The 27,634-nt window shown below is 35.5% G+C and overlaps 2 protein-coding genes across 3 annotated transcripts; one reads left to right on the forward strand and one right to left on the reverse strand.

Annotated features, from left to right (window-relative positions):
* Positions 1-387: 387 nt before the first annotated feature.
* Positions 388-15,440, reverse strand: LOC119189370 (nucleoprotein TPR-like). The gene is made up of 10 exons (XM_037438772.1): positions 15,189-15,440; positions 6,442-11,334; positions 6,084-6,277; positions 4,286-4,372; positions 2,358-2,487; positions 1,908-2,098; positions 1,681-1,809; positions 1,426-1,527; positions 1,011-1,188; positions 388-545 (listed from the first exon to the last, which is right to left on the reverse strand). The coding sequence occupies exons 1-10, from the start codon at positions 15,364-15,366 to the stop codon at positions 442-444; spliced, it is 6,186 nt and encodes a 2,061-aa protein (XP_037294669.1). The 5' UTR covers positions 15,367-15,440; the 3' UTR covers positions 388-441.
* A 5,687-nt stretch (positions 15,441-21,127) lies between these two features.
* On the forward strand, positions 21,128-27,634 carry LOC115451774 (cAMP-dependent protein kinase type I regulatory subunit). Of its 2 annotated transcripts, none has more exons than XM_030180145.2 (7): positions 21,128-21,459; positions 23,000-23,161; positions 24,776-24,976; positions 25,266-25,485; positions 25,890-26,012; positions 26,310-26,484; positions 27,013-27,634. In XM_030180145.2, the coding sequence occupies exons 1-7, from the start codon at positions 21,286-21,288 to the stop codon at positions 27,095-27,097; spliced, it is 1,140 nt and encodes a 379-aa protein (XP_030036005.1). In that variant the 5' UTR covers positions 21,128-21,285; the 3' UTR covers positions 27,098-27,634. The 2 variants fall into 2 exon arrangements, with proteins under 2 accessions (XP_030036005.1, XP_030036006.1); XM_030180146.2 differs by lacking the exon at positions 21,128-21,459 and adding an exon at positions 22,553-22,635.

The raw sequence follows: 27,634 nt of genomic DNA on the forward strand, positions 1-27,634 counted from the left end.
TTTGTTATATATAACAATATTAAAAAAATAAGATGAGTGTATTTAAAATAGAGTATAGTATTATTTCAGAATATAGTTAACTCAAGTAAATAAGAGATATCGAAATGTTAACGATGTAAAATTCTTACCGTTGAGCGATGTTTGGCAGATATTAATTATGATTTTATTCACGGTATCGTGTTTAATAATAAAAATACGCCGCTGTGCAAAAGACCATAAGCCAAACTACTTATTTCTTGAAAAATATTTACAAAGAATGCTTACATTATTTTTTGCAGGACGCCCAAAGTGGACATAAAATTGAGTTTTACATATCTTAACCCCTTAAAACGTTTATTTCATTTGTAGTCTTACTAACCCATTAATTATAATAGTTAATATTTACAAAGAAATAGTCAACTATACAACTGTATATAACAATAAAGTTAGAGCATAGTGAACTCACCCGTCATTGCGCCTTGGGACATACAGTGTAGGTGTGGAAGGAACGATACTATCGTCGCCATCGTCGCCTCCACTTCCTCCAAGAGACAAAGCACCACTCGCTATAGAAAAATAATGTTTTTTTATAAACATGTATTTCTTTGTTAAATATAGAAACTACACATATACAGCTTAAATTAAAATATTATAAAGTAGAAAATAACTGGTTAAAATATGAATATTTCTTCTTGGTAGTGACGATTTACAATAAAAATATGGCGTAAGACCTTATTTTACAGGTTTGTATAGTTCTAGAAGAAAAATAATATTTTATAAATTGTGTTACAGATTCACATCAATCACATAAGTGTTCTCTCAATGATTACATTGATGTGCAAAATTTTCAGGAAAAAATAAAGATGATTATTATAATACACTATTTTTTTAAATTGGTTATGTATAGTTGTGCATACTGTTATGAAAGTGTAGTTTAGTAGTATTGAAGAATGTTTCTGTGATAAGTCCAGTGCAAGTGAGCATTGCAGTGAGAGTAAGGTAATAGAGTAGTAGTAGTTAGTGTTACTGACGCTCGGTGCCGCTGCTGATGGCCTCTATCTGCTGGTGCTGGTGGTCGTCGCGCGCGGGCAGCGCGGGGCGCTCGTCCGGCTCCTCGCCCGACGCGACCGAGCCGCCCGACGCGGCCGAGCCGCCCGACGCCGCCGAGCCGCCCGAGCCGCCTGCCTCCGGCGACTGAGCTGGCGACTCCTGAAACAGATAACAGTGTCTATTCTTTTTTCTTTAGAACCTAATATTGTGCTCGTCCACCTTAGATTTTTTATAAATACATACAATCCTACCTATACATACAAAACATCCAATCTCAATTGGTTATCTGTAATCTATATTATCAACACATGCATAATATATTCTCATTGGTCCATTCACTTTATATGACTTTATAATTCAATATTGTAATAAAAAAAAAATATATTATATACTAACTGGGCGCGTTGTATTCTCTCCGTCGTCACCTTCAATTTCTTCTTCCTCCTCTCCTCCTTCAACTTCTTGTTCCTCCTCCATGTCTTCATCTTCTTCATTTTCCTACACAATAAAAAATGTTTTGATATACATCAGAACTTGTAAATAAAGTTGAAAATAAGGACAACTTATTAATTTTGAATAAATTTTGTTGATGAAAGAATAAAAGTGTAAAAATAAATGACACAAGTATAATATAAGTATAATAAAGCTCACCCTGTACATAGTTCCAGTGCACCGTTCGTCATCTTCCTCGGAATCGACGACTATCACACCCTCATCATCTTGGTCGCAACGGGAAGACGTGGGCACTTGGTACTCTACTTCCACAGACCTTTCAAATCCCTAGAAGGACAAATACAGCCAAGGAAGAGTTACCAAGAAATTTATTGTTGTTGGATCAATATTGATGGTATTTTATATTAGGTTGTAAATTAGTGTACCTGTACGCGCGTGCGCTTGGAGGCGAGCGGGCGCGGCTGCAGGCGGCGCTTCGGCGCGCGCGCGTCCGGCGGCCGCGACGTGCTCACGCCCGCCGCCGTCTGCGACGTGCTCACGCTCGTCGACGCCTGGGACGCCTGCGCCGTCTGCGACGCCGCACCTGATGTGGGCGTGCTGCCGACCGTCACTGCACCTACATAGTCCAATATAACAGGTAAGTACATTTACATTTATTGCTTAATCATTATACCATATAAAATTTTAAATACAAATGGCCAACTCCAAATAAATGTTAAAAGAAGAGCGCATTCGGCAATAACTATCTTATACGTTAATTGGGAAATAGAATTTACTTGAACATTGTGAGACAGGCAAATTTCAACTGCTAAGTTTTTAAGTAACCATAAGCTTTTACTATTATCATAAAATGACTGCTGCGAGTGAGTGCATACTTGATAAGGGTGGAGTTGGGATGGAGGGTGCTGATGCTGTTGGCGGCGCGGAGCTAGCCGGCGACACGCCCGCGGTGGCGGAACTGGTTCCAGTAGGTTGTTCAATTCGCGGCATCACCATTGCTACAGCCTGAAGACAATTTCAAGAACAATTTAAAATTTGTTTATTAAGAATCCCGCTTTTAGGCAGTAAATCGGTTTCGAGGTCCTAATATTGGTCTGAATAAAGAAAAAATATATATAACTGACTAGGGACCCGGCCCTGCTTCGTTTGGGTAGCACTATGAATATATCTGTAAGCAATTACTTCTGATCGTCCAATTGGGGGGTAATGTGACGATTACCTAAATATCATCAAGTCGCTCCAGCCGTTTTGGAATCCACGGAGAACACACAAACATTTGTTATTTTATGTAGAAATTCATCTATATGTATTAAATACTAGCTTCCGCCCGCAGCTTCGCCCGCGTGGATTTCGGGTTTCAAAAATGGAGAAGGTGCTCAATTTGTCGGGATGTTTTTTTAATTTATGGTGGTATGCAGGTGGTCCGATTGTCCGGTCAGGGTCTGATGATGGGATCCTGGTGAAATCGAAGGAACTTTTAACCCTTAAGGTTGCACTCGAAATGACGGAAGCTTAAAAATGGAGTAACTTCTCCCGTTTTCCCAACATTTTCCATCACTGCTATGCTCCTATTAATTGTAGCGTGATGAAAAGTATACTATAACCAGCTCAGGAGTATGAAAAATAATTGTACCAAGTTAAGTTAAAATCCGTCGAGTAGTTTTTGTTTCTATAACGGTTATACAGACAGACAGACAAAAATTTTACTAATTGCATTTTTGGCATCAGTATCGATCCCTAATCACCCCCTGATAGTTATTTTTGAAATATATTTCATGTACAGAATTGACCTCTCTACAGATTTATTATAAGTATAGATATGCAAAAGTAGCTCAAAAATTGTCCATAACGAAAACATGCATTTTAAAGTAAAACAAAAGAAATAATATCGTGAAGCCAACCAAATAACTAATGATATATTAAATTTTGTAACTGTTCAATTTAGTCGGGTCCGCGATATCACTTTTGTTGAGTTTCATAACGCGACATTACATTATTATATTCTGTGCTCCAACGCACACTGCTTTGATGTTAGGAACACACCTACATTGCTTAGACAACAGTGAACTTTATACAATAGCAATAAAGCTCAAATTGACTCTACGTATTAGTTAGAAAACGTTTGTATGGGAAATAGAAAAATGCTGTTTTGAGGATTTTCCCGGCAATTATTCGAATTTTTCTCACCTTTTAAACCTTCCCTAGACCTCCACGAATAATTCAAGACCAAGATAAGATAAATCCGTTCAGCCGTTCTCGAGTTTTAGCGAGACTAACGAACAGCAATTCATTTTTATATATATAGAAGATAGAAGATGAATAAATAAGTTACCTGCAGTCATTAAACTTTTTTCCATTTAATCTAATAATTGTTTCTCCTAAAACCTTATCTAAAAAAATATTATAAAGGGCAAAGGTTTGATTTTTAACATATTTGTTTAATTTGCTTGTAATGGATAAAACTGGAAAACAACATACTTTACTGATTCCACTAATTTTAGTAATACCTGAGTGCCATAGGCATGTTATGCCAGAAATGGTTAACAACGCAGGCGGGTCCGCGAGCAAAAGTAACTTATAGCATTATAACAAGGAACTATTAAAATTTTCCATTTCTCATAACATATTAAGATACATAGGGATTATCTAAGATATTGAATGCTTCTATCGACATAATTTCATAAATCACATCTCACTAAATCTGACATAAAGAAGGAAGAAGTGTCTACTATATTTTGTTTCAACAAATTAATATTCTATGTAGATAGTGTAGGTATAATTTTTTATTATTTAAAAAGACTACCTGTTGTGGAGCCTGTGAGTGTGATGATGGCTGTGCACTCTCACTTGTACCAGAACTGCCCATTCCGGCTTCACTTGCATCCATATCCTAGAAAAGAAAAAAACAATGATAATCTATACTATTATACAAAGCTGAAGAGTTTTTTGTTTGTTTGAATGCTAATCTCAGGAACTTCTGGTTCAATTGAAATTATTTTAGCGTTAGATAGCCCATTTATGGAGGAAGGCTATAGGCTACATTGCTATCCGAACACAACGTTACCCGAGAGCTTCCATTGACAGTGCTGAGTAAACATGTAAGTAAACATGAGTAAACATAAAGTTATGCAACAAATATGTACGACGGAATTGTTCCCTTTCTAAAAAAGATAAAATCACCCGCCACTTCTGTCTGCTTGTCTGAACGCGATAAACTCAAAAACTACTCAACGGATTTCGATGAAATGTGTTACAGAGACAGTTTGAGACACTGGGCAAGACCTAGACTATTTTATATCCTAGGGAAATATATAGCGGGATTTCTATCCATCATGGAGCCTTAATCTATACTATTATATAAAGCTGAAGAGTTTGTTTGTTTGTTTGTTTGTTTGTTCGAACGCGCTAATCTCAGGAACTACCAGTCCAAACTGAAAAATTCTTTTTGCGTTGGATAGCCCTTGGTTCGTGGAGTGCTATAGGCTATATATCATCACGCTATACCGAATAGGAGCGGAGCAGTAATGGCCAATCTCAGGAAATACCGATTCAAACTGAAAAATTCTTTTTGCGTTGGATAGCCCTTTGTTCGTGGAGTACTATAGGCTATATATCATCACGCTATACCCAATAGGAGCGAAGCAGTAATGGCCAATCTCAGGAAATACCCATCCAAACTGAAAAATTCTTTTTGCGTTGGATAGTCCTTTATTCGTGGAGTGCTATAGGCTATATATCATCACGCTATACCGAATAGGAGCGGAGCAGTAATGGCCAATCTCAGGAAATACCGATCCAAACTGAAAAATTCTTTTTGCGTTGGATAGCCCTTTATTCGTGGAGTGCTATAGGCTATATATCATCACGCTATACCGAATAGGAGCGGAGCAGTAATGGCTCATCTCAGGAAATACCGGTCCAAACTGAATTTTTTTTTTGCGTTGAATAGCCCTTTGTTCGTGGAGTGCTATAGGCTATATATATATCATCACGCTATACTCATTAGGAGCGGAGCAATAATGGCTAATCTCAGGAACTACCGGCCCAAACTGAAAAAATATTTTTGCGTTGGATAGCCCTTTGTTTGTGGAGTGCTCTTAGTTATATATCATCACGCTATGACCAATAGGAGCGGAGCAGTAATGAAACATGTTGCAAAAACGGGGACAATTTATTAGTTTTGAGAGCGTCCGTTGCGTGCGCTGCGTAAACGGTTAAAGTTATGTAACAATGATGTATGACGGGATTGTTCCTCTTAAAAAGTTCTAAAAAATATATTATAAAACAAAGTCCCCTGCTGCATCCGTCTGCCTAAACGTGTTAAACTCAAAAACTACCCAACGTATTAAGATGAAATTTGGTATGGAGACAGTATGAGACCCTGGGAAGAACATAGGCTCCCGGGAAACTACTACTTTTATAACGGAAAACTTAAGCCTGAAAAACTTTATAACGCGGGCGGAGCCGCGGGCAAAAGCTAGTTATATAATACCGCTATTGTTCATGTTCTAAATAGATAATCTCATGCTCTAAAATTATATATTATAAAATTGTATATTATAAAATATAAAAAATGGTATTAATTCAAATAAGAATAATACCTGTGTTGATTCCGGCGGTGCTGTCGAAGCTGCTAAAGTGGCTCGTGTCAACGGGCGCGAAGAGGAGGCTGGCATGTACTCTGTCGTGTGCGCATCGTGCGGTGCTGTGGGGCCCACCTGCGCCATGGGGCGTATCGAGGCCAAAGGAGTCTCCCCTCCACGTCGGCTGGCTGTAACGCTTTGCTGGGCTACACCTACAACGACGGAGCAATTAAAAGTGCAAGAATAAATCAACTATTAAAAAGCATATGTTTGGTGATGACAAAAGCAAACCACTGACCAACCGAAAGCACCACACTCAAAAAAAGTGCACATAAACTCAATCAAAGTTTTTACCAATGGGATTTGAGATACTAACCGGCCATAGGTTTTATATTAGCTGTGGGCGGATCCGTCGTAGTTTTCTCTGTTGTTGCTTGCTGTTTAGATGCGGATGCTTGATTAGCAAGCTGCCTTTGCAACATATTGACTTTCTGTAGAAGCGCATCAACCTCCCTATTTTTTTCAGCTTGCGCCTCGCCTCGTTCTTTTTCTAAGCGCGATAGACGCCCTTCATATTGTGATTTTATTAGCGCCAATCGGACATCTTGTTCATCGCGTGTACTTTGTTCTATAGCTCCTATCTTTGTGCGTGACTCATCCAATTCACGAGATAATGTATTCTTTAATTCAGTTAATTGAACGATTTTACTCTTGGCCTGCTTCAGCACCTGCTTGGCCTTTTCTTCTTTATCTAAATTCACAGTTCGTAAAGTTTCAATTTCTTGCTTTAATTTCTCATTGTTGGATTTTTCCGCATCTAATTTTGCTTGTAAATCAGACATTTGCTCCTCGAGTTTTTTAGTATTTTCCAATATTACAGCGTCGGCAGCGGCGACTTCGCCCTCAGTCTTTTTCTTTTCCTCTTCCACAGACTTGACTAAATCTTCATACTGAGCCTTATATTTTTTTGCAATCTTCCTTATTTGCATCTCTTTATTTCGAATATCGATTAAAGATGCTTCTTTAGTTGTAAGATCTTCAGTTAATTTAGAAATATTTTCATTTGCAGACAACAATTCCGATTTTACTTTAGTTAAATCTTCTGTAATACGTGACATATCGTCTTTGAGAATTTGGAGTTCTTCATTAATTTTTTTATTCTCCTCTACTAGAATGTTATGTTGACGAGACAAAACAGTATATTGTTCTTCAAGCTTACCCTTTTCTAGCTTTATAGCTCCGAGTTCCTCATTGAGTTTTCTTACATTTTCTTTTTCGTTCGTAAGCATTTTGGCTAAGGTTTCTCTTTCATTCTGGAGACGCTTCCAATCCTCTGGGCTAGTTTTGTTAGCCCGTTCAAGTAATACATTAACTCGTGTTCTCCATCTTGCACAATCTGCTTTTAATGAATTATTTTCTGATTGTAATGTTTCGTTTTTGGCCGTTAAATCAGAATTTTTCTCTTGAAGAGGCAACAATTGTTCTTCTACAGCTTTAATTCCGAGACCTAATTCTTCAACACGAATAGTTAAAGTATCCCTTTCTTCCCGTAATATCCTGTTACTATCAGTCAAAGCATTCAATGTCTCAACTTTTCTTAAAATATCCGACTGCTTATTTACGGTAACAAGGCCGACTTCTGACTTTTCCCTTTCATTTGCCAAAGCTAATTTGGTGTCGTCTAGTTGCTTCTCAACTATTTCTAATTGAGACTTAAGTCTCAAAGTTTCTGCTTGTAATATATCAAATTTCGCTACGGCTATATCTTTTTCTTTGCGTAAAAATTTTACGATTTGGAATAATTGCTCGGAAGATTTATTATCATCTTCTCCAATAGATATGTTAATGCTAGTCTCAGTAGCAGACTCATTCATACTTTCTGACTGAGACCGCGAAGCATGACTAAGAGATAGTTGAGTACCAAGTGCCTGAATTTGCTCATGTAACAAGGTATTCTGGTCATTCAAATCTTTTAGCCGTAGAGTTAACTGCTCGTTTTCGGCACTAAGTATTTGTTGCCTCTCCAACCAACTAGCCTTTTCAGTTTCCAAGTTTTGTATAGTGCTATTTTTCAAAGCTGCTAATTCATTAAGTTCATTTTGAACTTTCACTAGCTCTTCTTTAAGTTTTGTCAGAGCTTGAATATCAGATGAATGTAAAATCACTTCATGGGAGTATTTTTCCTCAGCCTTATGTAATGAGTCCGACAATTTAGAAATTTCTTCACGAGCAGCACCAAGTTCAGAGCGGTATTTGTCGCCATTTGATAGAGCATTTTTCAATTCTTCTTTAGCTTTGAGGAATTCATTTCGTAAAGTAGTGTTGCTATTAGAATGTTCTCCATTTGCATGAAGAGATAATTCGGTTTCTAATTCAGAGCACTTTTCTTCAAGCGTCTGCAGTTTTTGTGCGTAGTCACTTAATTTAATCTCTGTTTCTGATTTATATGTTATGTATTCACTATTAAGCGTCTTAAGTTCCTTTTCAGCACCTTCTGAAATATCACAGTATTGCTTAATGTGTTCCTTAGCTACATTAAGTTGATCTTGAAGTGCCTGGATTTCTTCTTGTTTTTCAGATAATTTATTTTCAAGCTCTTTAATTCTTTTCACAGTATCCGATGAACTATCAGTACTTGGTGCAATAGCTACTTTTAGTTTCTTCGCGAGTTCTTCGTTGGCTTTATCTTTTCCAGACAAGTTTTGTCTCATCTCAGATATTTCTTTTCTCATGGCATCTGCTGCACTTTTTTCTTCTTCCATACGTGATTTAGCTGCTTCAGTTTGGCGTTCGAGATGCGCTGCTAACTCTCTAAATCGATCTTGTTCTTCTTGCAGTCTTCTACGTAACGCAGAACATTCTCGCGTAGCTTCATCTAATCTATTTTCTAATTTCATACGGTTTTCGGTTTCAACCCTTTCCAGACTAGCTTTTATCAATTCCAAGTTTTTAAGCAACAAGGATTGACCTTGTCTTTCACGGTTCAACATTTCTTTTTCCGTTTGCAGACGCAATTCAGCATCTTTAAGTAGTTTACATTCTAGCTTTAAATTTTCAACCTGTATTTCTGCTGCAGCAAGTTTGCTTTGAGCATTTAAAGCCTCGTCACGTAAGTGTTGCAAAGAAACTTCATGTTTCGCTATAGTAGTATTATAGGCTTTATTTTTTTCTTCAAGAGACGCAATTTGCTTTTTATATGTTGTAATATTAGTCTGTAATATCTTAAGTCTTTCATTGTTATATTCAGATGTGGAGGCGCATTTACTATTGGTTGCTGTAAGCTTGCCAATCTCCTGCCTCATGCCGTCGATTTGCTCAAATAGCATTCTTTCATTAATAACTTTTTCTTCTTTATAAGTCTTGTACTCTTCTTTTAACATTTCCAATTGCTTTTCAGTTTCTCTATACTTTATTTCAAAAGAGTCAGATTCAGCTTTATTTGGTTTGATATTTCTTTCTGTTGAAGTATCCATTGCATATGACCCACTATTTTCTAATTCTGCTGCTTCTGATTCGGAAATCTCATGTCGTCTACCTTTCATATGATCATGATACAATTTTTTAAACATATCTCGCTGTCTTATGAGGCCATTAACCATTTTAGTTTGGCGTTCTTGAGCATCAGTCAATTCAGACACCCTATTCTTAAGAGATTCTATTTTACTCTGCATTTCACCACTTTCAAATTGTTCCTTATGACGTTCAAATTCCTCTTGCTTTTCAGTTAATTCACGAACTAATCTTAACAATTTTTGATTGTTTGACTGTAATTCCTGAATGTCACTAAAAGTAACGAGGTTCTTGGAAATAATTCTTGATGAACTAAGGTCCGACGAATTTGTTGTGTTCGACGCTGCGTGTGTTGAATCATGATCACCGTTAGGTAGAAGCCCACCACGTGTATGTTCGAGTTCCTTTAATAAGAAACATACTTGTCGTCCTAAATCCGCTAATTCACCCTTTAATTTTGTATTCTCTCGGCTATAATGATTTGCAATTTTAGATGTTTCATTATAGTCATCTCTCAGTCTATTACACTCTATAACTAGGCTGTCTATTTGCTGTGTTAAAGCGGTGTTGCTTTCTAATGCTTCTTCATATTCTGATTTTTGTTTTTGCAGAAGTGGAGCTTTTTCTTCCAATTCTTGAACAATTGTATTGATAGTTATGTTAAGACGCCGATTTTCCTCTTTTTCTTGAGCAAGTTCATCAGTTACCTTAACCAACTGTGAATATATTTGTGTAAGGGACATTCCAGTTTTTAACAGTTTACTGGCCGTAGCTGCGGAAGGCGCTAAATCACTCAATGCTATATCTAAATTGTGGGCATTTGCCGCTTTCAATAAATCATTTGCGTGCTCTAACTCATTTTTCAAGGAAGATATCACTTCATTTTTCTTTTCCATTAATTCCTCATGATCTAACTCTGCCTGCTTATATTTCGTTTCCAATTCACCGTATTTTTGCGTAGCTTCATTTAACAACTTTTGTAATTCTGTAATACCATCTGTTAATTCTAATGTTTTTGCTTCGGCATCGTCGTGCATTGTTTTGAAAAGATCTGCAAGTTTAGTTTTTGCGTCTAGCTCTTTTTTATAGTTTTCTGTCATTTTATTTTCAATTTCACGTTGTTCCGATAAACGTTGTGTGAGATTTTCAGCGCGCGTATTCAAATTCTTCTTGACTTCATTTAATTGTGATATTGTTTCATTAGCAGCATTCAGTTCCTCAACTTTCTCGGCTAACTGAGTTTCCAAACTAACTAATCTACTAGTGTTATTAAGTCTTACAGTTTGTAATTCTGAAGTAAGTCTATTTATTTCTTCTGTTAAGCCAGTGATTTGAGAATTGAGCAAAGTTCTTTCTTGTTCTATGCGTTTTTCACGATACTGTAAAGTGAGTTCCTTGCTTTGTATTTCATCATTAAGGGCTAAAGCCTCGCATTTTGCATCAATAGCAGCACGTAGCTGTTGAGATAGTGACGTTTCGTTAGATGTTAATCGTTCAATTTCTGCATCACGTCTTTGCAAAATACGTGTCAAGTCATTCCTCTCGTCAATTGCCGCATCGCGTGAGCTTTTAAGAGATACAATTTCATTTTCTAATCGCCCAATTTTATCCCGTGCTTTGTCTAAATCCGCATTAAGAGTTTCAATTTGCTTGCCTAATTCTGTTATTGTTTCCTCAGCAGTAGTAAGCTTTTTAACTGCTTCTTCATATTTAACAGTTGATTCAAGAACTTGAGCCTCTAAGATAGATATTTTTTCTCCTGAAATAATTTATTATTTATGGTTAATTTAACAGGTAGTGTTATTTATTAAGGCACGGCAAAATGTCCGCACTGAAAGTAGTTGAAAGATCACCATGACACTGGTTCAGAAAATGGTTAAAAAGAACAGCAAGAGCTGTCTAGGTGGATTCTTGACATGTATAATTACTGGACATTATGATAAACTAAACATCTCATGTGTAAGGGTGACACGCACAATACAGTGCCACAAAGCGCTTCTGTATTAAATAGTTCAAAGTTTGAAATACAATTCTATTATTTTAAGAGTACTAAACTGAGTGCCTTACAATGTTGAAAACTTACAAGTCAACATAATTATGTATCATAATGCACACTATGGAAAAATACAGTGCAAACTCTAACCAATCATCAGTATAAAAAGTACAAAGAAAACATACATTTTGAGGATTGATATAGAAAAAGTTCCTTATAATTAGTATTTGATTGTATGTACAGACCATAATCATCAATCATAAAGACTAATTATAATCAACTATCTTTCAAATTTAGCACCACCATAAAGACAAAAAACATTTTATATAAAATAAATAAAATAATCAGTAAGATGTAAAAAGTAACCATTTAAAATTACTTCATTATTCTAAACCAATAAACTATTATTTTAATTTCTTCATATGCTAATCTAACCTCATTTAAAATAAATTTCTTATGTTGCAAAAAAACTTGAATTAACTTATCTTATTAATATTATAAATGTGAAAGTTTGTAAAAATTGTTGTAGGTTTGTTAAAAGTAAATGCAGAAACTGCAAATTTTGATGAAATTTGACATACAAATAGTGATAGACTAGATTAATTTGCAGGTTGCTTTTGTCCTGGGAATTTTCTCCCAAAGAAAATATTGATTTTATAGTACATCATTGTAGTGAAATTAGCAAATAAACACTTTATATAAAAAAAAAAAACACTATACAAACTATAAGTTTACCATAAAGGTTAACATGTAAATTTCTTTCCAAACAAACATGTGCATTCTATAGAAATTGAATTTACTCTAGGGTGATTACATTGATATACTCTATGCAAGTGTAGCACCATTATTTCTGTAACTGGTTTCATGTGCTCTGTATAATGTTATGCCTTTAGTCTTACATTAGGAACAAGTGATGATGGGCAAACAGGCAACCTCAAAGTGGTACTAATTAATTGGCTACAGTGGTAGCCAACTAATTAGGGACACATCACTGCCAGAACAAAAGATATTTTATGAAGTTGTGTAACTTTTTTTACTGCAGGATTTTTATGTTAATCTCTATAGCTTTTAAGTATGTAACATTACCAATTATAACTCTCCTAACCGCCGCAAGTAGAATGGCTTGTTTATGTCAGTTTTACATAATGGAATAACTACACATCAATACTTATTTTGTAGTTTCTGAAAAATAACTATACAAGCATATTATTTTAGGTATACCACCAGAAAAAATCTGACAAAAGATAATTATTAGCATTAAATTTTAAAAAGTTGGCAATAGTTTCTGTAGAATTCTGTTTTTTTAAATGTTGTGAAACATTGTGTATCATGGTTTTTGAACAATTTGGATCTATATCTATATTGTGGTATGACCAACCATGCTAAAAGTACATTATGATGATTACACCGAAAAAGTTGCATCGCCACATTTATTTCTATTTATTTTTATGTAATAAGTATAACATAAATTCAAATTTATTCAAACTTACATGACAGAATAATTCTTAATGGAGTAATTTATTATTTGAGTCATAGGTGTAAAAAAGGTTCAAACAAAATAAATATTAATAATAAGTCATTTAAATTTTACCCACCCTACTGCCACTATTACTATTCTAAGAGAATTTGTTGCAGTGGCATCATACACACAATATTAGCGCATTAAACAAAAAAATGATAAAAAAAACAGATAACTAAAATCAGGATTTTTGTGAAAATAATAGTTATGATGATTGATTTTGGTAAAATGTCAGCAGCAGTGAAGATGTGATTTAATTTAGTAGCGCAATGTCAAAATGACCCTATATATGGTTATAAAACTAATTATGAAGATATGGTTGAAAATTTTTTGCTTTTCCAAATTAGCTGTTTATCACTGTATATGCAGACCAAGATCAACAATTCAAGATGACATGAATTACAAAGTAAATAATATGGAATAGGTTCCTGTCCACTTAACTAAGGCTGACCATTTACATTTACCTTTAGTTTAAACTAACTTTTATTTACTATCATTATGTAATTTAAAGAAGATGTCTCAGAATAAATAAATCTTAGGATTATAACTTAATGATTTTTCACAAAAAAAGACTGAAATAATACCTACACCTAACATTAAATATTTTATGTTAAACGGTATAGACATGTTTATAATAACAATTTTATAAAATTATATCTTTTTGAAGTGTAATACCGTAAAATTGATACAACAATACTAAATCAAAATACTGATTATTGTGGAAAAGTAAACACTACATTACATTTAAAAATGGTTATTAATTTTATATAAAGTATCTTGTTTTACAAAGGTTTAGAAACTATGATGTTATTTATATAATACAGTCAAAACCAGTTATGATGTCATTGAAGAGAGCATCCAATCTGGACACCATACCTGATTGTCATTGTAACAAATACAGACTTTTTTATATAAAGACTTTCCCTCCTTCACACCCACCACTACAACACGTGTAAGCCGGGATCAGCAGTGGCACGCATTTTATGACACCGAGCAGTGAAGTAAAGGAGCAAGTCTCAGGGAAAACTCATTTGTAATGACAAATGAGTCAATCCCGCAACAAAATTTATTAAATAGAAAAATAAGGAGGAGTTGAAAATATTTATTGTTCACTTCCATCCATAACAAAGTGGGAGACAAAATAATGAACTAAGGAGACATTGTAATGTCAAGGATAGGGACGTTTCTATATAATATCTTTAAAAACCCAAGATGCTATTTAATAACTATCTAGGACATCCAAGGACATTATTGAAACCAGGATATGTCGGGATTTCATTTTCTCAGGAGAAAAGAAATTGCTGCCAACCCTAAATTATTAGTATAAAAAAAATTACAAGCTCATATGAAGAATTATAGCATTAGAAAAGAAAAGGCTAAAGACAATAAAACAATGGCTCATGACTGTGACTCTTTTTTATTGCTAGGCAGGACACTTTCTTTGAAAAAAAAAAATATAACCTCAAATTGTGTTCACAATTAAGTAGAGTGGAGCAGTACATAATTGATAAATAAATCATTATATAATTATGTTGTAAATTTTATCATTCAAATGATACCAATAATGTAGTATCTTTTAGTCAAAAGTGTCTGCGATGGTTCCAAAAAATATTTTTTGGGATTCTTAGTCACAAATTCCATGATAGCTTATTTTGTTAATTCTGTATCATCCAGTTTAGACCTTTAGTATTAAATAGAATGTATTATTTTAGGTTTTCATAAAACGATGCATTACCTACGTAGCAATGGGATTGAAGACAAAACTTAAGTTCTATACTTATGAAGGTATTTAAAAGGTGTTAGAAATTAATAATGATAGAATTATTTATACACTATGCTATCTGCCAAATTCTTTATACCTGAGAAGTAAAGATTATGAATCAATCTTTAAAACTTTCACATGTTGTTATGAGATGCTTAAGTTCGAAACAAACAAAAGATTTCTAAATACCTACAACAGATTTGTACTAAAAGAACTAAATAATATGTGTATATTCTATCAACCTCATCTCACAAATCTATCACATGTAGGAACTTATTGATTGTAGAGTAAGTAATCCAGGCAATCGTTGAGCGTCAGGAAACACCGGTGCGTACTTACCGAATTGTGCCCTGTTAGCTTCATGGAGAGCTTTAGCCGTCAAGTATTCTTCAAACTTTTGATCAATGTATGCGTTAACTTTCTCCACAAGCTGATTGGGTAAATTTGCAACTTCTGTTTCTGATAAAACATTATTCAAATGGTTTTTTACACCGGTTTCGGACTCCGCAGCTTCCATCTTTCGTCACACCAGACATCAGCAATGTTGCCAGTAAAGAAATTAAGTGAAGGTTTCGATCAATGCTGCCACTTCTGAAATGGTATTTTCTCCTACCAAATAAGTGCTAATTGCTTGTTCTTGTTCTAAGGTGCTAATATAGTGTGATCGCGACTTTGATAGCTGCGCGCAAAGAGAATTATATATGCAGCTGCGCGACACAAGGTGGGACAGCCTGTTGCACTCTGTGAAACACAAAACAATTACTAAAGCCATATTAGAAATGCTAGAATAGCTACTAAATATGTGTATATTTAGCGTTTCAGTACTTATAACAAAAAAATAACTTATTTACTAAAAGACAACAATTTTAATCAAATTAGTTAACAAATCAGCAAAAACATTGTTGAAATCCTCTGAGTCAGTTTCAAATAAAAATTATGTAGATTTCAGGTTTTGGTTGATCACAAATGAATCTTTCGAAATAAAAATGTCTCAAACAAATTTCAATGTGATGATATTCTTCGGTATCAATTACTTACACATTGCAATGCGATGTATCCATACAGGCATAGTTTTTCTGAAATAAAATTTGAATTAAAAAAAAAATCACTTTAAAACACAACACGATCTTGCTTTGTTCTAGTGCATTATCATACGCAGGCGCAAATACATGTCTGTATTAAATCTGTTTTGAGACCTGAATATTATAACTATTGTTCTGAGATTAATATTAAAAGGATGCAAAACTCTGAGCAAAATATAGTATGTATATGTATACTCAACCATAATCGTTGATGTCTCTTCCTCTCCCAGCCCCAGTTCAGTTGGCCCTTGCCAGGCTAACAAACGTACGGATATGTTATAAGAAGTCATTACCTAGGTACCTACAATGTATTGGTTTAGTTTCTCCCCCCTTTCACCCCATTAGGTTAGGGAAAAAAAAAGAACTGTACTCAATCGGTCGCACTTAGGGGTCGCAAACCGGTATCCCGGATTTCGAAAATACCGGAATACCGGACCAAATTAAGAACTTCAAAATACCGGTATTGATTTTACAAAAACCGGGATATTCGGTATTTTCGGTATTGTATAAAAATAAAATTCAGTACAAAATGTGTGTATAATTGTTAATTACTCGAGTTTTAAATCGCAAAATTTTAAGCTGCTTGCAATTTCATTCATTCGTATAGGCATATCTATACTATTATATAAAGCTGAAGAGTTTGTTTGTTTGTTTGTTTGTTTGTTTGTTTGAACGCGCTAATCTCAGGAACTATCGGTCCAAACTGAAAAATTCTTTTTGCGTTGGATAGCCCTTTGTTCGTGGAGTGCTATAGGCTATATATCATCACGCTATACCCAATAGGGCGGAGCAGTAATGGCTAATCTCAGGAACTACCGGTCCAAACTGAAAAATTCTTTTTGCGTTGGATAGCCCTTTGTTCGTGGAGTGCTATATGCTATAAGTATATCATCACGCTATACCCAATAGGAGCGGAGCAGTAATGGCTAATCTCAGGAACTACCGGTTCGAACTAAAAAAATCTTTTTGTGTTGAATAGCCCTTTGTTTTTGGAGTGATCTAAGTTATATATCATCACGCTATGACCAATAGGAGCGGAGCAGTAATGAAACATGTTACAAACACGGGGACAATTTATTAGTTTTGAGAGCTTCCGTTGCCTGCGCTGCGTAAACGGTTAAAGTTATGCAACAATGATGTATGACGGGATTGTTCCTCTTAAAAAGTTGTAAAAAATATATTATAAAACATAGTCCCCCGCTGCATCTGTCTGCCTGAACGTGTTTAACTCAAAAACTACCCAACGTATTAAGATGAAATTTGGTATGGAGTCAGTTTGAGACCCTGGGAAGAACATAGGCTCCCGGGAAACCACTACTTTTATAACGGAAAACTTTAGCCTGAAAAACTTTATAACGCGGGCGGAGCCGCGGGCAAAAGCTAGTATTCTATAAAGAGCGAGCAAAATACATGGCTTATGGCTATATTGCTACTTTTGTTTTGTTCAAACATAGCGGAGTTAACTGGTAATTGTTATTTTTATTAGAACTTATTAGAAATATTTTTTGTTCGTTAAAGTCTGTCCTCATACTTCATAGACGTTATTTATCTAAGGGCGGAGCATTGCTGAAGTCTGTTTCTCAGTGCTGACGGCATGGCAGCCTTCGCAGTGCGTAGACGTAGGGCTGTTGTGATTGGCTAATATTGTGATACGACTTGAATCTAGTTGGTTGTCAGATTAACAAAGCTGAACAAAATGGAAGCTGTCAGATAAACAAAACTGAGAAACATAACAGGTCCCCCTTTGTTTATCTGATAGATGTAAAATACAACCTGTTTAAAAGCCTTAAGCTGCCTACAATAATAGCCTGGTATTTCATGGCAATTTCGCGGGGTTTACCGAAAGGCCGAAATTGTCCTTATTTATCCTATCTATAACTGCGGACACACAATCGACTTGCTCCTGATAAGAAATTTGCAAGTCATCAGCATACAGATGGTACGCACATTGAAGATTTTGTGTTAAGAGGTTTATGAAGATAGAGTACAATAATGGGGAGAGTATGCCGCCTTGAGGGACGCCACAATCTATATCACGCCAGCTAGACGAAGAATCGTCTAGGCGCACCTACTGTTGGCGTCCCTGAAGATATGACGAGAACCAATTCAGTGCCGTGGGCGAGATCATAAGGTGGGAGAGGTTTTCAAGAAGAATGTCGTGACTATATTGAAGGCGTTGGAGCAATCAACCAAAGCCAAAACAATGACTTTGGAATCCTCCATGCCCACCCTAATATCGCCAGTCACTTTGAGGTGTGCAGTAATAGTACTATAGGGCCATAGGGCCAGGCCTGAAGGCAGACTGGAGTGGGCGCAGTAGGTTGTTTCGGTGCACATGCTCAGACAGTTGCCTCGAGCACTTTCGAGAGAAAAAGAAGAATGGATATGGGACGGAAATGCTTAGCAAGTGATGAGTTAGGGATTTTAGGAAGAGGGATAGCAATAGCTCTCCGCCACAAAGACGGAAAGATACCAGTGCTGAGGGAGGCGTTAATGATATGGGACATGATTGGTAGAAGTTGGTCCAGGATAGGGATTTTCATGCGACGACTGATGTTGTCACAGCCAGTGGCATTGGATTTAATGGACAGGATGACTTTTCTAATTTCACCCAACGGCACAGAAGAAAAATGAAAAGTATTAATGTTAGGCCTGGATAGACCCGCTAAGCATGGTACGACGCCTAGTTTGGTGATCAATCATGGTAACAGATGTGAAATGTTGATTAATGTCATCCAAACCAATAGTCGTACCGTGGAGATCTATGTTTTTAACTTTGCCAATACCTTGAGTTCCGAGGAATCTCCAAATACTGGCTGGCGAGGAAGAAGAAATATTCTGAGAATGTGTCGGCGTTTAGCATTACGTACCATCTGGTTATACCGATTCCTTGAAGCCTTAAAAAGGCACCAGTTCTCCTCCGAACGATCCCTTCTGTACTGGCGAAAAGCACGACCCGTTCGTCTCATGGCCATCCTAACCCCATGTGTAATCCATGGTGCAGGAGGACGTTTTAATTTAATTTTCTTTAAAGGGGCATGGGTATCAAAGAGTGAAGTGACAGCGCGGTTAAAAATTGCGACTTTATCGTCAACAGAGGTGGCTGCCAATAGGTGATCCCAGTTAAAGTTAGCAGCGTCTCTATTCAGCTTATCCGCATCAATGCGACCAAAACTACGCAAGTGCAATATCTTTGAGGGGAACTTGGGAGGTTTTAGGGCGTAAAACATGTAGATGAGATCATGATGAGAGACGCCAGGAAGGGGGAAATTGACCGTGGGAGAAAATAAGGGAAGGAGCAGAGGTGAGGATAATGTCAAGCCAAGTGTCGTGACCATCCATTTTATGGTGGATGGCTTGCAGTGGTAGGACATGCAGTTTAGCAGAGTCAAGGACAGTAAGGAGTTTACGAGATCGGGAAGAGTGGCTGGCAAGGAGATCAGTATTTAAATCATATGATGATGTGATGAGCATATTCTGATCTTATAGATTCCAGAACTGTTTCCAGGCTGGAGAAGTAATCAAGAGATGGAGGACAGTAAATAACACCTAGTAAGGTTTTCACTCTCTTGACCCAAACTTCAAGCAACAGAAATTTCGCATAAGCAGAATAAGAAGCAGAGGAAGATATTACAGTTTTATATTTCAGGTCGCTACGTAAATATATAGCGACTTCGCCCCCTCTCCTGTCAACTCGATCATTTCTAATCAAAATGAAACTAGGGACGGGGTAATGGTAGAAGGAAGGTAAGGTTTGAGCCAGCTCTCAGAAATCAGAACGGTATGAACGTTAGCTTACGAAAAAAACTCTTTTCATTTAGCCTTTAACTAACCACTAAGCTGTCATTAAAATTTGACATTTAATTACTAGCTTAAATGTATATTTCCTATTTTTCTAATATTTCTTCAAATACCGGAAATACCGAAAATACCGGAATACCGGAATTTATTTAAGGTCAATACCGAAAATACCGGTTTGGAAAAATGGTCCGGTATTGCGACCCCTAGTCGCACTGTATATAACTTCATAATCGAATTATTTTGTTGCTAGTAAATATCTATCATAATAAATATATTATACTTAGACAAAGTAATCTTGAATCGATGAATCATGATAAGTAATAAATCTATGATATTATAAATCTCTACGAAGGTTACTAACTAACGGGAATGCTCCCCAAAATTAGGGGAGAAATTAATGAGGAGATTTTATTTGGGGCGTTTTTGATTTTTATATTAATTTTTTGCTATTTGTTTGCTGACCTTGTGATCGGGTTATAGTACAAATCCACCTTACTAATATTGAGGAATAAAATAAAACCACAAATGTCACGAGTTTTACTATAAACATAGGATTTTAACAATTGCTAACTAGGTCTTTGCCCTGTGCCAAGTATTGCTTACTGGAATTTTGGTTTATTTGTGTTGAATTGCTTGAACTTCCTTAAGGTGGTAGCTCAAGGTCCATTTTCATACATTTTGTTTCGGCTTTAATCTGGGTAACTAAACAAGTATTGGCAAGTAAAGAATTTAAATTCACGTCTAGTTAGTGATTAGTTCTCGCAGTTGAAATACAATAACATAAGTGTTTCCATAAATTCTTTTTGACATTAGTGATTGGCAGTGTTACCAAAAATATTTAACTCCAACGTAAGGTAGAAAATAAACCCTAAAAAAATCTACTGAGTTTCCCAATATACATTTGGATATTAGAAAAACTTATAACTTATAAGGTAGTTGATGAATGAAAGGTTAAGGTGGTAGCTCAAGGTCCATTTTCATACATTTTGTTTCGGCTTTAATCTGGGTAACTAAACAAGTATTGGCAAGTAAAGAATTTAAATTCACGTCTAGTTAGTGATTTGTGTTGAAAATTTCGTCATATTAAATTTTAAAGGCCGAAATATCCATGATTATTAATTATTTTTACATTTTTCTTTCAACTGCGAGAACTAATCACTAACTAGACGTGAATTTAAATTCTTTACTTGCCAATACTTGTTTAGTTACCCAGATTAAAGCCGAAACAAAATGTATGAAAATGGACCTTGAGCTACCACCTTAACCTTTCATTCATCAACTACCTTATAAGTTATAAGTTTTTCTAATATCCAAATGTATATTGGGAAACTCAGTAGATTTTTTTAGGGTTTATTTTCTACCTTACGTTGGAGTTAAATATTTTTGGTAACACTGCCAATCACTAATGTCAAAAATAATTTATGGAAACACTTATGTTATTGGCGTAAAGATAAAATAGGATGTTAAAAATATAAAATATTTCTTATAACAATAATTAATGTAAATTTTAGGGCTTAGATGTACGTTAATTATAACTTTACAGTTGGCTGTTCATGCAATTTTACTTGAATGACATGGAAGAGGAACAATGTTTACATGAATGTGAAAATTATATTCAGAGTCATAACATTCAATTACTAATTAAAGATTGCATTGTACAATTATGTGTAAACAAACCCGAAAATCCTGTATCATTTCTAAGACAATATTTCCAAAAATTAGAAAGAGTAAGTATAACCTTTTTAACTTTTGACCTGGTAACCATATAATATTAACTGGCTCATTACATGATCAAAAAGTGATTAAATTTGTGCTCAAAAAAAAGTATTTGGGCAAATACGGCAGTCCAATAGTCGTTTGCTATTATATGTGGGGCACAATGTTAAGCCATCTGATGCCTTCTATGACATTGGTTTGAAACCAATAATATGCTATGTAGCATCATTGGACATTCTTGAATTTGGACATGTATAAACCAAAGTTAAGATTAGTCAACACCCAGTGCTACAAAACTAGTTATTTGAATCTGTATTGTGAGAAAATCCTTCTGACAGAGAATTAAGGTGCTACAGTAATCTTTTCAGCATGAAATGTAGGTAGCTTTGTTTTGACATTGTTTTTTTGTGATATAAGACAACTATTTCAGTCAAGCTAGCCGTTCATGGCCTATAGTCATGTCATCACTGTGTGTTATATATATCACATAATATAATTAACCTGTTAGTTTTAATAATCAAAGGGTTAAGAAATTCAATGTTAAAAACTTTTAAACTGAACCTTAAGTTTTAAAAATTCATATAAGGTAAAGACAATTTTGTACAGTTTTCATTATTAATGTTCAATAAATTTTATGTATATAGAATTTCTTATGTTAGATAAAAAGTTTCCTAAACAATTGTAGATAACAAGATTTTTGTCATAGGTAAACTGTAAATGTAATGTTTCAATATATTCAAGTTTTTGTTTCATTAATCAATACAAACTTCTTTTTAAGATGAGCTGTGCTCTATTTCATCCATGCTAGGGCAGAAGAAGAAAATGTAAAAAAATAAAATAATTACCACCATCTTTGGCTCTAAACTATCTTTACATAAAACTGAATGTAGCAAATAACAGCTATCTTCGAAATTGATTCATTGGTTTAGTTCTGTTTGGAGTTCTAAAGAACAGTATTAAGATGCATTGTTGAATATTGAAGTTATAATGTTTGAAATTATAAAGCTACTGTGGTTTCCTGTTGTTCTGTTGTAACCAATGGTTGATAATGTATAATAGACAATATAATTTTCCTCTTTGAATTTGTTCAGTGTAAATCAAATCTAGTTAGTCACATAAAGCTTAGCAGATTATATAGTTCACAAGTTAATATATTTTGTTTAAATAAAATGGAATGGGATCCACAGGTAAATTCAAAATTATTGAAATCTTACTTCTTACTTATATTGTAAATGTCAAAATTTGTAAAAATGGGTGGATATTTGTATGTTTCTGTTTGAATGGATTTCAATGAATTTGGCTCATGCATAGACCATGTCTAGAATATACCACGTCCTAGATTAACGCATAGGCTACTTTTTATACCAGTAATTAGCTCCCATGGATAAAATAGAATATAATTAACACAGATGGGATTGCATTGTGCTGTTTTGGAGACCAATGTAACGGGAATAGCAACCATACATACCAGTCAATCCACAAGTAACATCAATTGTTATAAATATCAAATCTAATGTGCAATTATTTCTATTGAATAAAGTGTTTTTTTAGGAGCAAGCAAAAGCTGCTGCGGCTGCTGCAGCAACATCAGAAGGTGAAGCAGATGGAGAGCTCTCACCATTACCAGTATTAGGAGGGCAGTTACCCAGGCGACGAGGGGGCATTAGTGCTGAACCAGTCACAGAGGAGGATGCTACTAGTTATGTTAAAAAGGTATTCAACATATTACTATCATCTATCTATTCTTTACTTCTATACTATTATATAGCGCTGAAAAGTTTGATTGTTTAAACATTCTAATCTCGGGAACCACCAGTTTGAATTTAAAAAATATTTTACTGTTGGATGACCCATTTATCGAGGAAGGCTATAGGCATTATACATCGAGCTCAGACCAACAGAAGCGGAGAATCAATGAAAAATGTTGCAAAAATGGGGAAATATGTTTTCCTTTTGAGTACTTCCGTTGCGTGTGCTGCGTAAACGATTAAACATACGTAACAACCAAGCACAACAGAAATTTTCCTCTTAAAAAGATAAAAAAAAAGATAATTATAAAACAAAGATCCCTGCCACATCTGTCTGCCTGTCTGAACACGATAAACTCAAAACCTACCTAATGGATGTGATGAAATTTGGTACAGAGATACTTAGAGGTGAGAGATAAAAGTAGCCTATGTTCTTCCGAGGGAAGGTTATAGGCTACTCTTATCTCGGAAAAAACTTTCACACATGCGAAACCGCGGGTATTACATAATATGAGCTAAATTGGTCTCAAATGTGCCATCCATGCTAAATTTAGGGTAGAGTTTAACACTAATAGCCCATCTACTGCCACATAAACCCTTGACAGGCGGGCAATCATACTTTTAATATTCACTAATGATTCTGCAAACTTAAATTAATTTTCCATATCCTATAAATATATAATTCATTTCCCGATTCTTGCGAAATGACTCATTCGGAATAGTTTAAAGGGCTTACATTAAGACTTCCCGATGCCAGTTCAAACCGCAGCGCGCGTAATCTTACCGTGCTTGGCACTCTGTTAACGTATTGAACCATGGCATACGGCTCACTATTCCTTTGTATATTATATTGTATATATGGAATAGACACAGGATTACACACTAAGCTGATCAATGTTCGCAAACTTAAATCTTATTTAGATTACACAGTAATTTTATATCTTTCCTATTAACATTTTGTGTCGTCTTAAGTCTGTTATCAAAACAGATTCGATGATAATCACCCTGAAAACTTAAAACACAACTAACTTTTGACTTCACTCAACCAAAGTCTTCTTACCAAAGCTCTTACAAAAAGCAAGAGCTTTGGTAAGTACGGCTCGCAAAGGTAACAATAAAATGCAGAATGGATACTTTGTTAACAATAATTGTTATACTGCTACGAGGTTTATGCCTTTCTTCGGTAACAGATTTAATAATTAACAATACACACATAGTTTATGAAGTATGACACTACTACTGTAATGGTACTGGTGGTAGATCTCTCATATGCGAGAGTCCGCCTGGGTAGGTATCACCGCAATGTCTTTTTCTACTACTAAGCAGCAGTGTTTAGTCACTGTTGTGTTTCGGTTTGCAGGGCATTGTAGCCAGTGTAACTAATGGACATAATGAGGCTTAACATCTCATGTCTCAGGATGGCGAGCACAGTGGAATATTAAACAATACTTTGTAAATCAAGGTATTGGATAGTGTTTCTACTGTTTTAGGCGGTCGTATCGCTAACTATCAGGCGAAGGGCAAGCTCGTCTCGTCATTCAAAGCATTTTTTTTTTATTAATTAGCTTACAATTTTTAGGTGGTGCCAAAAGATTATAAAACGATGGGCGCTTTATCTCGTGCTATAGCCTCAAATGTATTATTTACCCATCTGGATGAATCGGAGCGCGCAGATATGTTCGATGCAATGTTCCCCGTGCAATGTCTTCCTGGAGAGACTGTCATCCGCCAGGGAGATGAAGGCGACAACTTTTATATTATAGATTCGGGAGAAGTTGAGGTATGTATAAGATTTTTTAAATACTATCGGTTGGCCACAACTTCATTCGCGTAAACTAAAAAAATATAATTGAAAGGTTTATTGTAAAGTTTATTACCTAATCCCAATTTTGATTTCCTGTAGAATTGTCAAAATATGTCCTGAGTCTAAAAAGAAAACTACCAATTTACATAGCTACCAATGCATGGGATATCTAAAAATTATCTTTTGATAATTAACCATTTTCTGCAATAGAAACAATTTTAAATTGTAGTTATAATGCTCTTGAAAAAATATGATGTTCTTGAAGGTGCTCGTAAATGGTGAGCCGGTGACCACGATTGGTGAAGGCGGCAGTTTCGGTGAGTTGGCGCTGATCTATGGAACGCCGCGTGCTGCTACGGTGCGCGCGCGCACCTCTCTCAAACTGTGGGGGCTCGACCGCGACTCTTACCGACGCATACTCATGGGATCCACGATTAGGAAGCGACGCATGTACGACGAGTTCTTATCTCGAGTTTCGATATTAGGTATGTTTTAATTTCACTTTTATCATTTAGTTAGAAAGTTATAGTGGTAGCCTCATCGTACACAAAGGTAATCATTATTTGTCTACAATGATGTTCCTATCAGTTCCTTTGCCATCCTATATTAAAAAAGCAGGAAAATGCTATTGAGTATGTATCTTTCTTTGATAGCCAATCGCCAAAGTCAAACAATCTGTTAAAATAATTATCACTCTTGAGGAATTTTATAATGATATCGACACTAAATGTGTCATGGCGTTGAAAAACGTCTAAAAATATTTTTATAGAAGTATTGTTATTTACAGATGTCAAGGGCGTTGAAAACACAAAATATCCACCTCAGAAGTCAAAACTATTTTAACAGTATAAGTTTTACGCTTCATAACTGATTTGTCTATTTATTGCAGAAAGTTTAGAAAAATGGGAAAGATTGACTGTTGCCGATGCACTAGAACCAGTATCATTTTCTGATGGAGAAACCATAGTACGCCAAGGGGAGCCTGGGAATGATTTTTATATCATTGTTGAAGGTAAAATATTGTTTAATTTTCAGAAAATGTATTTGAGTCAAAATTATTCTACCACTATGTCACAAAAAAAATGCTGTAAGTTCTAATTCGTCTTATGTGGTGCAGCGTGCTTATGTGACAGCATTTCAGTACCAACGTCGCACTTTTTATATAAACCTTTAATCATTGATAAAATCATGTCAACATGTAAGGAGGATCTAAGGGGATATAGTCATTTAAAGCATAAATTCAAGTACGGGAAGTTAGTTAAATGAACATAATGTGCTAATAATACATAACTTAGGTATTTATGCATAGGTACTGCAGTAGTTTTGCAACAACGTAGTGGACAGGGAGAGGAAGCCGCCGTTGAAGTCGGCAGACTCGGGCCGTCGGACTACTTCGGGGAAATAGCGTTGTTACTGGACCGGCCGCGCGCCGCCACCGTCCGCGCCGCCGGCCCGCTCAAGTGCGTCAAGCTCGACCGCGCCAGGTACGTCGTGCGTCGCCGATGCAACTCTAAGCACCCTCTAATACATATCACCACGTTCCTACAACGTCAAAGTAGTGCGCTTGACGGTCCTCTCAGTAAAACCTGCATTACTGTAATATAAAAAGAAAAACTGTCGCCATAAACCACTACAATCTAAAATATAATTAAACTTTATATATTATATGGTTTAATAAATATATTAAAAGACATGTAATGTAATCTTTTCGATTCGTATTTTTACGTTTATATGCTCGTTAAATATTATTTAAAAACCGGTGCTTAGTGTATAAAGTAGCTGAGTAAATAAAAATAGTCTAATAGTTATCCAATTGTCTCACTTACTTCGAAGTCGCAGTTCGAGGCAATGGGAAGATCATAGGCTACTTTCTATCCCGGGACATTTCACGCGGGCGAAGCCGTGGGCATTTAGTCATAATTCTACCACACGATGAGACAAACAAGTAATAATTTCACTTCTGCTGTTATTACTGACAATAATATCCTAAATTGTGACATTTTTCTTTGCAGGTTTGAGAGAGTGCTGGGACTTTGTGCCGATATTTTAAAACGCAATATTGCAAAATACAATTGTTTTGTTTCAATTTCTGTCTAGATTGATTTTAACGTGTTTGACGTTATGTACTTTTCATCTAGCGTCTAGATTCTAGAGCTTGCCATGCGAGGCATTCGGATTATTTTTTGTGTTGTAGAATAACAATAGCAATTGTTGATGTGTTGATGTTCATGAGTACAGTTTGTCATTTTATGTTTTTAAAATAACAATGTTTCGTACAATAAACTTAGAGTTATAATTCCCTTTACAGAATATTTTTCCGTCGCAATACAATGTTTTTAATAAGAGATGCTGTATCGTGTATGCCTGTACATAGTGTTGGCTATTATTTAAATGACTATAGTCTCATTTATACAGTTATTGCAATATGAATATCACCGTTTGATTTGAAATAAATATTCTAACAGTATTTATGTATTGCATCGGCAGGTATTGTCGCATCACTTGGCCCGCAAATATTTATTTAACTAATCACTGCCCATACTAGGTAATTATTACGTTTTCGGATGTAGATAAAATCTGTGTGGGAATAGTTACCATGTCGTTGGAGACGATGATATAAAAATATCACAAAAA

The sequence above is a fragment of the Manduca sexta genome, chromosome 15 (genome assembly GCF_014839805.1).
Source record: "Manduca sexta isolate Smith_Timp_Sample1 chromosome 15, JHU_Msex_v1.0, whole genome shotgun sequence".
NCBI lineage: Eukaryota > Metazoa > Arthropoda > Insecta > Lepidoptera > Sphingidae > Manduca > Manduca sexta.